This window comes from Diadema antillarum, unplaced genomic scaffold (assembly GCF_040938485.1).
Source record: "Diadema antillarum isolate AM-2024a unplaced genomic scaffold, OU_Dant_1.0 seq00000687_RagTag, whole genome shotgun sequence".
NCBI lineage: Eukaryota > Metazoa > Echinodermata > Echinoidea > Diadematoida > Diadematidae > Diadema > Diadema antillarum.
Window position 1 is genome coordinate 417,023 of NW_027271592.1, and position 12,204 is coordinate 429,226.

General features: G+C 39.7%; 1 protein-coding gene across 1 annotated transcript; it reads left to right on the top strand.

Moving 5' to 3' along the window:
• Positions 1-229: 229 nt before the first annotated feature.
• LOC139737255 (glutathione S-transferase alpha-4-like) lies at positions 230-11,892 on the top strand. The gene is made up of 6 exons (XM_071647932.1): positions 230-322; positions 4,881-4,932; positions 5,589-5,721; positions 6,828-6,972; positions 8,940-9,077; positions 11,314-11,892. Exons 1-6 carry the CDS (start codon positions 230-232, stop codon positions 11,431-11,433), a joined length of 681 nt encoding a protein of 226 aa, XP_071504033.1. The 3' UTR covers positions 11,434-11,892.
• The last annotated feature ends 312 nt before the right edge of the window (positions 11,893-12,204 follow it).

A 12,204-nucleotide genomic window follows, 5' to 3' on the forward strand; every position in this document is an offset into this window, starting at 1 on the left:
CAACCTGTGACTGTGTGGTGAGACCAAACGTTAGTATGTGTTCATGTTTTCAGAATTAATGGTGTTGAATGTTAGTTTTTACGTTTCATCAGTCACGTTGTTGGCAAGACTGAGTTACTATTATACTAATTCTCACGCTCGTTTTACTTCATTCAAGAGGCTAATTGGCTGAACCCATTCAACGTTGACTCAGAAAACTGAAAGGGAGAGAGAAGTTTGCTATAGTACTATGGCAGACAAGGGGCGACCGCGACTGACGTATTTTGCTGGACGAGGACTCGCTGAGGTCATACGATTAGCTTTGAATGCTGCCCAAATCGAGGTAGGACTCAACTAAGCTCTACACTAGCCAGCTCTATAAACCAAAGTACTTGATTTTTTTTCTTTTTTAGTGTTCCAGTCACAATATTGAGTTGATAACCGATAACTGTCATTGTAGGCCGGTCGGTCGGCAGGCAGGCTGGGGACTGGACGCTTTGCTTTCTTCGGGCTGCGTACCTGGTCCTGGGGATTGTTTCATAAATTAAGCTGTTTGTAAAGTTACAAGCGACTGGTGATCAGTTCTTGTGCTGAATTATTGAAATTCTGATAAGTCAGTAAGTAGAGGTCTGTAGCACATCAGAACTGATCACCAGTCGTTCGTAACTTTACATACAACTTTGAAACAGGGCCCTGGGGCCTGGGTTAGTTGGCAGCGCCCCGGGGCCGGGCCATCGAGCCTGATGTGTGTAGGTGATCTTTCATTTTTGTCTGTCATGTATGTTCTATCACTGGATCAGCTCGCAGGCGATGCATGTGAAGGATATTGGGATATAGTTCTCACAATCCGTTTTGTTCCCATTCTTGAATACAGCCTACAGGAACAACATTTCCTAGCCCCCTGTCATCTGGCACCTCCCTAACCCCGCGGCGCTCCTTCGTTCACGTTCGGGCTGGTCACAGTTAGCACCTCCCTTGTCTGGTAGGAAAGCCTGAGAATGGCACAAAGTCAGGGGTGGATCCAGGAATTCTGTAAAGAGGGGTGCTAAACAATATTTCTGCTGTGGCCCGTTGCATAAAGCTTACCGTTGAATTTCAATGGTAACTACCGTCAAAATTAGGCTTCACAGCCAATCAGCATCAAGGATTATAAAATTTACCGCTAATTTGAAGGCTTACCGCTAGAAAGGAGCGGTAAGTCCAGCGGTAAGGGTTTTATGCAACAGGGGGCGGGCGTCCGGTGCACCCCCTCTGGATCTGCCACTGAAAGTGCTGGGGCTACTACTCTTGACAGCTTCTTCACGTCAAGACTGAAGCTGGGATTCCATTCGGTCTATGTGCTTTCCTTGCCAACTTAAAGGGGCATAGTCCCGGTAGTGTAGAGGGCGCTGTTGATGATACTGCCGATCACCGTTAGCATTGATACGAAGATTACCGAAGTTGAGCTGTCATCAGAGTAAAGTGCGTAGCTGTTGCTAAGTAACGTTGCCTTCGTTGTCTTCTCTACGCATCGTGCAGTCTGTAGTAATGCCAGGGTGCGTGCATAATGGTTGTTATTATGACATCACAAAAGAAGATTGCTAAAGCTGTCATCCCCCTCAACCGAATCATGAGCCGAACTGTGATTGGACCACTGACTACAGTGAATCGGACTTCTTTGGACTCGGGAAAAGTGGGCCAAAGCGTAAGCGCCAAAGAGGAGTCAATAGCGTAGGTCTCTATAGGAAACTTGCGCCGTGCGCCCGCGTACGCATTTGACTAAAACACCGGGACCATGCACCTTTAAGTCTCTCAAGCAGCTTTTCAGTGCCATGAGGGATGATGTTGATATCTGGTATCGTGTCAAATGGTGACACTTCAGGCAGAAGATTTGGGGGGCAAGTCTGTTTCGGCTGTGAAGGTTTGCTTGAACTTCTCATCAAATACCACAGCTTTAACTTGGGGATCAGTCACCACCTTCTAACGGCTGGCGCCAAGCTTGAATGAACATTGCGGAGGTTGCTAGGAGCATACCTTCTATTGTCAAACGGTGAAAACCAAAGAGTATAGAAGCTATAGCACTAGCTTCTATACTCTTTGGTGAAAACTGTCTTGCTTCCCCTTGATCATCATGATAGCGTTGGCAGGAAAACTATGAAGGCGTTTTTCTCAAAACACTGATTTCTTAAACCATTCGACATGTGCTAATAAAATCATCCATATCTCCTCAACCGAGTATTTTTATGAGTCAAGTTATATGTGACATTAAAGGTAGGGAATCCCATTTGCATGCCTTAAATGAAGAGTTGTATAAATACAGTGGTATGTTGAAGAGAGTATCATTTTAGAAACTCCCATAAAGTATTGAAAGTGGAAGGTAACATTTAGTACATTTTTATTGACCGTTAGATTTTGAATTGAATTTTTTTCGGGGCTCACCGTAAATTCCAGTACATTACTAGGCTACCTTTGCAGACCCATGCACTGCATGTGTGTCCATCATGTATATTTTGTGAAGAAAGTTCATCAAAACTTACAAACGTTTCTATATACATTCTTGCCACACACTCTATATGTTATTACATCAGCTCTTATACTTTTAGATTTGTGTTTATAGATAAAAAATACAGAAGACTGCAACAAAAAGGCTTAAGTGTGGCTGACACACAGAACTACTGAGTAGTTGAGTTTTGTGCATTATTCAAATTGTAGATAACTGTTGACTTCCAAATTTCTCAGCAGTGGCCTAAATAAGTCCCCTGAGGTTCATATTTAATGTTTTGCTGCATTTTGTGAGGTCTGTAAAAGGTATTCCCTACCTTTAAAGTGGAAGAGTAAGGGAATAATGTCATGTCATTTTCAGAAAATTGTCCTCCCCCTACTTTTGGATCCTTTTGTTGCAGCAGGTCACAAATGTGAATGCACCTAGTAATATTAATTAGTGTCATGTTGCTGTTCAACTAAAGTCAAACAAAATGAAAGCTGTTGTGTTGGCAAGTGCTTATTTATTTGATTACTTGTGGGACTACATGTATGCTACGGTTGGTGGCATGTCAGTATGATCATAATGGGCCCATTTGACTCATGAAGCACTATCTACAGTGTATGCATCTTACACTAGTAATATGTCTGGCATTTATGCAAAGTCTGTGCATCAATCATGATGTAGGCCCTACACATGGTACGTGTATATTTAAAATGTGCAAATTTCAATTTTAAAGCTAATCGATGATTTTGTTTATTAAATATTGTCTAAGACAGCAAAGCCTATCTCCTTATTTGGCCAGTCTAGGTTTGTTTATGTACCTCAGTTTGGTTAGGTTCTTAAGCTGTCCCACATCTCATTAGCCTGTACTCCATTTCTGTACCAGTATTCTATTTCTTTCCCACGACTCTCATTCCTTTCCCATCCATGTTATTCCTTTCCCGTCCATGTTTACAGTTATCACCTCAGCTTGTTGTCACATCTGATCCTTTTGTTTAACATTCAATGTCTACAGTAGTTCTCACCCCAGCTTGTTGCCACCTTCATCTGGGTTGTTTTCATTGATAGTCTGAGTGAATTGGGTTCTTTCATTTTCATAGTTGGTCTCTTCCATTTCTGTTACTCCTATTGGTCCTCTTAGTTCATTTGAATATGTAAATATGTAAATACAGTTCATGCAGATCATGTGCATGATGTTGAGTTTTGCTGAGGGCAAGTCAGCCTGAAAATAAATCAGTGTGCTTCTCAGGACTTAAAGCGTGCAGGACTCATGTTTACAGTCTGCATCCCTGAACCTGTAGCTACAATTATGTATCTTACAATTGCATACAATTTTATTCTAGTGATGTGATATGAATATTGGAACTGTAGATACTGCACTTGTACATACAAGTATGTACAAATGTTACCATGTAATTTTCAACTTGTTGAAATGTTGTTTGTCATTATTATTATAATCAATCATGTGTGTATGAGTTTGACCCACTGATCTCTGTAGGATGTATCTGGTTATCCATTGGTCCATTCACGCCGTGCAAACATGTGAAGTTGTGCCGCCATGTTACCAGGTACAAAATTGTACATTGTTGGGACTTGCACGCATTTTCCAGCAGAGCAGAGACTGTCGCCAAGATGATGTGAGCTCCATACTCAAGTGCATGGGAGATATATGTGGTAAGATGGCAGCACAGAGGTTTCAAAGCGATTGGCCTGCGAGATATCCAGATACTTCCTCTAGAGATCATTGGTTTGAACATTGTACATTAAGCTGTGGGAATTCCATTACCTAGTGGCCTCTGTTGGCTCTTTTGCTGAACCATGTCCAAGACTTCTTGATGTTGACGTGGAAACCCCCCCCCCAAACCCCCCCCCCCAACCCCCCCCCCAAAAAAAAAAAAAAAAAAAAAATCTGGAAGTCAGACCTTTTAAAGGGGCATAGTCCCGGTAGTGTAGAGGGCGCTGTTGATGATACTGCCGATCACCGTTAGCATTGATACGAAGATTACCGAAGTTGAGCTGTCATCAAGAGTAAAGTGCATAGGTGTTGCTAAGTAACGTTGCCTTTGTTGTCTTCTCTGTGCATTGCGCAGTCTGTAGTAATGCCAGGGTGCGTGCATATGTGATTGTTATTATGACATCACAAAAGAAGTTTTGCTAAAGCTGTCATCCCCCTCAGCCGAATCATTAGCCGAACTGTGATCGGACCACTGACTACAGTGGATCGGACTTTTTCAGACTCGGGGAAGTGGGCCAAAGCGTAAGCGCTAAAGAGGAGTCGATAGCGTAGGTCTCTATAGGAAACTTGCACCGTGCACCCGCGTACGCATTTGACTAAAACACTGGGACAATGCACCTTTAACCTGTACTGTACTTTATCCATGCCATCCAGTAATGACTATATCATAATGTATGATTGTCTGTTTCTTTGACTGTTCAGTACGAGGATATCTACATGAGAACAAGGGAGGAGTTTCTCCAGCTGATCAAAGGTACAAGCAAGCAGAGATTACATTATTAAAATTTGAATATTTCATATAAATGGTTTCTAATTGTCTCTCAGAAAGTTAAAACCTGAATCTCCATCACATCCAGAACCATACCATCCCTAGTGTGTCTTTCATATTAGAGATTATAGAGATGAGTTGGATACAGTACATGTATTTAAACTAAGTAAAACAAGGGCTTCAGGTCAAGTGCTCATCAAAATAAAGGGGAGGGGCATGAAAAGGTTGATTGACATTCCATTCAGTGACAGGAAAGACATAATTCAGAATTTTAGTGTCACAATGTTCTTAATTTGAAAAAAAAATAAGTAAGACAAAACACATGTTTGTACATGATTAGATTAACTTTACATGTGCACTGTGGATATTCGTGGGTGGTAGACACTCCATACACATGAACAAAGAAAAAGAATGAAAAGGCAATCTTAAATTCTACTTTTGTACAAAGTTCTGTTTTATTTTTGTATCTGATAATGCTGTTCAACCTTTGAACAGAATGTCACTGGAACAGATTGTGGTTGTAATTTCTAGAGTCAGTGTTAGTGATAGTCTGCTGTCTCAGGCTATTAAAGAAGACAATACAACTCTTTATCTCAACACTTACCCTCTTCCTGGCACCAATTGCCTTTTCATTTCCTCAGATGGGAAGCTGATGTTCAAGCAGGTTCCTCTTCTAGAGATGGATGGAAAGAACCTGATTGGGAGCGAAAGCACTTTCCGCTACGTCTGCAAGAAAGGAGGCTTTATGGGCAAGACGGATGACGATCAGGCCATGTGAGAAATTCAAAGTCAATTTGTTGTCTTTTACTGCAAATAGTACTCAAAACAGTTCCTATACCATAAAAAAGGAGGCTCTTTAGTAATAAATCGTTGCACTGGCCCAATTTAAGTAGACTTTCCTTTTTAATGTCACAGATGAGATATTTTTGTGCAGAATTTGTACATATTGGGATGTTTAACGAATTGGATTACATGTTGCTCTTTTTGCACTTGTTCAATTAAAGTGTGAATCTCGTGAAAATTTCCACACCGCAAAAAATCAAGGTTGACTTTTGTGGATTCAATAACTGCAGGAAATCAAGAGATGACATTAATAGTGAAAAGGTTAGAGATATCAGGCTGGCAGTACAAAAGTCAAGAAATTTCCTTTTTAAGCTTCTAAATTGTTTTCCTGTATTGCCTTTGGATGGAAACACCACAACAATTTCTGATATCATGCCAAAATGGTGGTGTTAGAATATGAAAAAAAAATGAACCCTTTACCTTATCCTATTGGAAGGCATATATAGAAATGGGTTGAAATTTTAGTCAGTGGATATACAGACATGGTATTACCAGACACCATGGTTATTCTGAACACATACAATGTATATCTCTGCGCAGCAATGACATTCTATATGCATGGGATTACTTAGACCTATCTCACTGAGGTTAGTATGGGTCAACATTGCCAAAATGTAAAAGTGCTTCAAAGTGCATTTTTGTATTTCACATTTTAAAGATTTAGATTTATCAATAGATTTTACCGCTTTAATTGTTGCAAATGTTCATGCTTGACTTTTTTATTGTACAGTAGGTAAATTTGACCCTCGGTGGCCAGAATTCAGAGCAGCAGAAAAATCAGTGTCAAATAGACTGTCCTACCTAAAGAATAAGTCTGGAGACTGTGCATGTTCAAAAAAAGAAAATAGTGAAATTATGAAATTCTTGGTGCATTCATTTACATTTTCACCCATCATCTCCAACACCCCCCCCAAAAAAAAACAAAACAAAACAAAACAAAACAAAACAAAACAAAAACAGGAAGGCAGTGAAAATTCCAAATCTCCTCAGATATGTCCTTTTCCAAATTTTGCATTATTTTTGTTTGTTCTCACCAGGGTTGAAATGCTGTGTCTTGGAGCTAGAGACATGTTGAGGTCCGGCTTTTCTAACTTCCAATTTGTAGCACCAGATAAGCAAGAAGAAACTCTTCAGAAGGCATTGAAGCTGAGCAGGGAGCGCTATTTGCCAGTCTTTGAAAAGGTAAATATCATGTTCATTCCCCTTCTTAGTCTGTGTCACTGTGAATCACTGAAGATTTAAGACAAACTCCAACTTTTTGGAAGCACGATCAAGTATATCTGAACCATTTCAAGTAAGCATTTGTTTCAAATACACGTACATGCTACGACTGTAAAAATGAATAGTTGAAAACTGTACGTACAGTGCACTCCCGTTATAACGAAATGCCCGGGACCGGCAGTTTTCTTTCGTTATAACGAAATTTCGTTATAACCGAACAAATACAATATATAAAGAAAACAAGGAACCACGTATATATATCATATTATTTTTGCTGAATATTCATCATACACTGGAAAGCTATGTAAAATGTGATGGGATAACTGTATTACAATAATAAACGCAAGTTCCCCTCAGAAACTGTGCGTGACACAAGGAGCGAACACACAGTGGTGTGAAGCGTTCACCCATGCAGAGACGCTATAAATGCTTGTTCCGCTACGTATTTTCGAAAGCAATTCGCATTTCGTTATAACGGAGCACATTTCTTTTGTTTTTCTTTGTCTGTGGCGCTCGGAAAAGACTTCGTTATAACGGAAATTTCGCTATAATCGTGTTCGTTATAAGCAAATTTTGTACCACAGACTTTAATGGTGATAATTTTGGGACCAGAAGAGTCGCTTCGAAATTTCGTTATAACCGTGTTCGTTGTAACGGTAGTGCACTGTATATATATTATATATTTATATTCATATAATGTTACATGAAGGCAGTCTTTTCTTTGTATCAAAGTTTTTTAAACTACAAATTGTCATGTGTCTGATGATAATATTTTTTATGAAAGCACAAGCTTAGCTGCCTTGGAGAACAGGGACTACTATGTAGACAACAACATTTTCTTTCTTTTTTTTTTTGTGAAATCTTTTGCCAGATTGATGCTTGAGAACGATGCTAGTCTGTAGCAACCAGAAATATTTGCAGTATGAAACTTCCACAAATTTGAGCTGATGACCTTTTTTTGGTGAATTGCCTCTGGAATTTAATGCGTTGTGTAGACCTAACCTTTCACAGACATTTTACTTTTGCGACTCCTGTCTCCTTGAGAAATTATGCATGAGAAAATTTCTGGTTTTACAGTAAGCATTGAATGTACGCATATCATTAAAGTGCACAGATGAAATGTCATTCATGCAATTGAAATACCAGGCAAATTCTGTAAACAGCATTGATTGCTTTCTGGCTTTTCTCCTCACAGACGTCTTAGCCATGCTTGAGAGATTTCATTTGGCATATACATGTAGGTCCTACATGTTCAATGAAAAGACAGTTAAACAGAACTCTTCCTCATCAGAAACTGTCTTTGATTTTATGACTTTTGACTGGAGGAAATTCAGGTGTACGATTAATAACTCGCAAATCCAGTAGGGGACAGCACCTGAAAGTCAATCACCACATATAATGCAACCTGCATGTGACAGGAATGGAATCCCGAGAACGCTTTCATTGTTTTGTGGCATTTGGAGGCGTGGTTGTGCGATTGTAGTAGAATATGTGAACTTGGCTCGCTGTTGACTGAGTGGGGCATGCGAATATGGCCCATAAAGAGTTAAAGCCTCAGAGGGGTGTTCTTTCTGGCCAGAAATGTCAGAAATACCATGGTATTACTTGAACTGAAATACTGTGGTATCTATAACTGTGGTATCTCAGCAATTAGAACAGTGACAATAAATTACAGATCTATATATGGAATAATTCACCAACTCAAATTTGATTAGATAGAAATTTCAGCTGATGAGTAATATTTAAATACAGTAGTATCCTGTACACTTCTGTGGAAGAAAACAGCTTCACAACAGATACATGTACATGTAGTTTGTGTGGTAGTGGAGTAGAAATGCATAGCAAATTGCAATGTGATACCAGGAAAGTTATTCCCTCAATATCATGATAATTCTAATGTGAATGCACCTATCGTTGATTTCTCTCAGACACTTGAAGAAAGCAAGTCTGGCTTCCTAGTTGGGGATTCCTTGACGATGGCAGACTTCACATTCTATGATCCACTCTCCTACATCAATGAGATTCCCAGAGTGAAACATGAATTAGATGCTTTTCCAAAGTGCAAGGTATGTGATTTTTTATTGATCCTTTTACTGAGGTAATGTCAAGGTATGGACATACACATGAAAATCTTCAGCTGGATAAAGGAATAATTCCCCATCTGCAGATGAAACAAAAACCCAGCATTAGTGCTTTACAACGTAGAATACAAGTAATTCTAAAATGTGATTAAGGGATAGAAACGACCACTGTAGAAGTTTGAGTCCATACAATTGATGTTTAGTATTGTTGAATACTCAAAATGTGATCAATAGTTATAATAAAAATGTTTCGAGACTAAACCGTATGACAGTTATGGTTTATTGAGAAAAATACTGATATTGTATATGGTAGGATGTTTTGTGATTCATTAGACCTACTACACATATGGATCAAATGTGATATCTTGAACATTTTTTTAAATCACTGCTCCCAAAGGGATGGTTAAACAGGACCTTTAAGCATCATGTGAATTATAAAAAGCTGGTAACAATAAATGAAGTACAAGATGTTTTTCTCCTTTTTGTTATACCCCCGCCAAACGAAGTTTGAAGGGGGTATATAGGAATCAGCGGACGGTCGGGCGGTCGGTCGGGCGGTCGGTCGGGCGGTCGGTCCGTTGCAAATCTTGCGTCACGAACTACTTCCTCAGTTTTCAACCGATTCCCATAAAACTTGGCACAGATGTGTGCCTTGGGTTGTAGATGTGCAAGACGTATTTTTTGACAGTACCCAAAAGTATGTTGCCATGGTAACGGCATATTATGGGCAAAAATGGGTACAAATCTTGCGTCGCGAACTCCTCCCACAGTTTTTGATCAATTTTTATGAAATTAGGTACAGATGTTCCTCTGAATATGTTAATGTGCAAGACACATATTTCCGCAGTGGCAAAAAGTGCGTTGCCATGGTAACGGCATGTTATTGGTAAAATATAGGGCAAAATGCTTCATGGCAAAACTGCTTCATCAGTGTTCTTCCAATTCTCATGGAATTCATATTGAATGTTTGTCTTAGGATATAGGTCAGCATGACACATTTCTTGACAGTGACAAAAAATATGTTGCCATGGTAACAGCTCACATATTATGAGCCAAAATGATGGAAAATTTTGTGTTGCAAACTACTTCCTCAGTTTTTGCCCAATTTCCATGAAACTTGGTACAGATGTGTGCCTTTGGTTGTAGATGTGCAAGACGCATTTTTTGACAGCACCCGAAAGTACGTTGCCATGGTAATGGCATATTAATGGCAGAAGATCAAGGAAAGATCTTGCGGATTTAACTACTTCCTCAGTTTTTTGACCAAAGCTTATGAAATGTGGCACACACCTTGATCTTGGTGGGAAGATGTGGAAGACATATTTTTCAGACGTGTCGGAAGCTGCGTTGCCATGGTAACGGCATATAAATGGCAGAAGATCAAGGAAAGATCTTGCGGATTGAACTACTTCCTCTGTATTCGACTGAAGCTCATGAAATGTGGCACACACGTTGGTCTTGGTGGGAAGATGTGCAAGACATATTTTTTGGATGTGTCGGAAGCTGCATTACCATGGTAACGGCATATTAATGGCGGAAGATCAAGGAAAGATCTTGTGGATTGAACTACTTCCTCAGTTTTTGACAAAAGTTTATGAAATGTGGCACACACAATAGTCTTGGTGGGAAGATGTGCAAGACATATTTTTCGGACGTGTCGGAAGCTGCGTTGCCATGGTAACGGCATTTAAATGGCAGAAGATCAAGGAAAGATCATTCCTTGGATAAGACTGTCGTCACAGGGCGGGGCTATTAATCACCTTCAGTGATATTTCTAGTTTTATTTGAAGGACATATCTCCTTGGTGCACCAGGGGATATGAATACATTAATAAAGGTCATTAAAAGCTGAAAAAAGATAAGACACTTTCAAATTGAAAATCATACATCTCTCTGTGGTTAATGGTCAGTTGCCCATTTCACAGAATGACTGTGCTTTGGCAACATTTACACAATCCTGTGTTGCTATGTATAAGCATTTTATCTTTTGTTGACATTTAAGTTGATATTGATTTATGTTAATCATATTCAATCTGGTCCACCATTAAATTGACAGAGATTCAAAGTGTAGAATAAGTCATGTTCAAAACTGAAACAAATCCAGTCACAGTGTGATTGTTTCCCGGTTGTTTTATTTTTTTTAACGCAAATGTCTGAACTATTGATCCATGCTTCTAGGAAGTAACTGTAATACATTAATGAATGTCTGTGTTTTTTCACAGGCTTACATCGAGCACTTCTCCAGTCAGCCAGGTCTCAAGGAGTACCTAGCCAGCCCTCGGCGCCATCCTCCCCCGGATGCAGCGTATGTGAAAGAAGTCAACCTCGTCCTCAACTGGTGAAAGGATGCTGTGTGTCTCTTCTGCCTTGTGTTCTTAATTATCAGAGTAAGCCTAATACAATACATGAATGTGGAAAGTCCATATTGTGTGAAATTTCGTAGAGTCGTGGAATCATAGCAGTCAAATGCCAATCTTGATGGAAAAATCATGCTTTTGGGAAAATTTATTTTATCTCTAGATTATGGCCTGAATTATTCTGAGGTATCAAGGCCAAGTAAATAAAACTTTCTGTTTTCAATAATTATATATGATGATGTATTTTTACCAGGGTTACATTCTCATGAATTTTTTTCTGAGTGATTACAGTATATTTGATACCAATTTATGTTGAAAATATAAGGTCAGTGAATGCAGTAACCGTGCCAACCCACCCTAAGAATTGGTGTGAAATCCAGTTTGTGTCAGCTGATGTACACATGGATTCGTAGTATTAATGTTATGATTGGCAGATATCAGTTTTTAGCTCACCTGAGCCAAAGGCTCAAGTGAGCTATTGCGATCGCCCTTCGTCCGGCGTCCGTCGTGCGTCGTCCGTCGTCCGTCGTGCGTCGTGCGTAAACTTTTTACATTTTCATCTTCTTCTTGAAAACCCCAAGACCGATTTTCATCAAACTTGGCAGGTAGCATCCCTAGGGGGTTAGGAACTCAATTTGTTAAAATGGGCACCATGCCCCACCCAGGGGGCCCCCAGGGGGGCCCAAACCCCCCAAAATTAAGGAATCTGTAAAAATCTTCTTCTCTAGAACCAGAAGTGATAGAGCTAAGTTAATA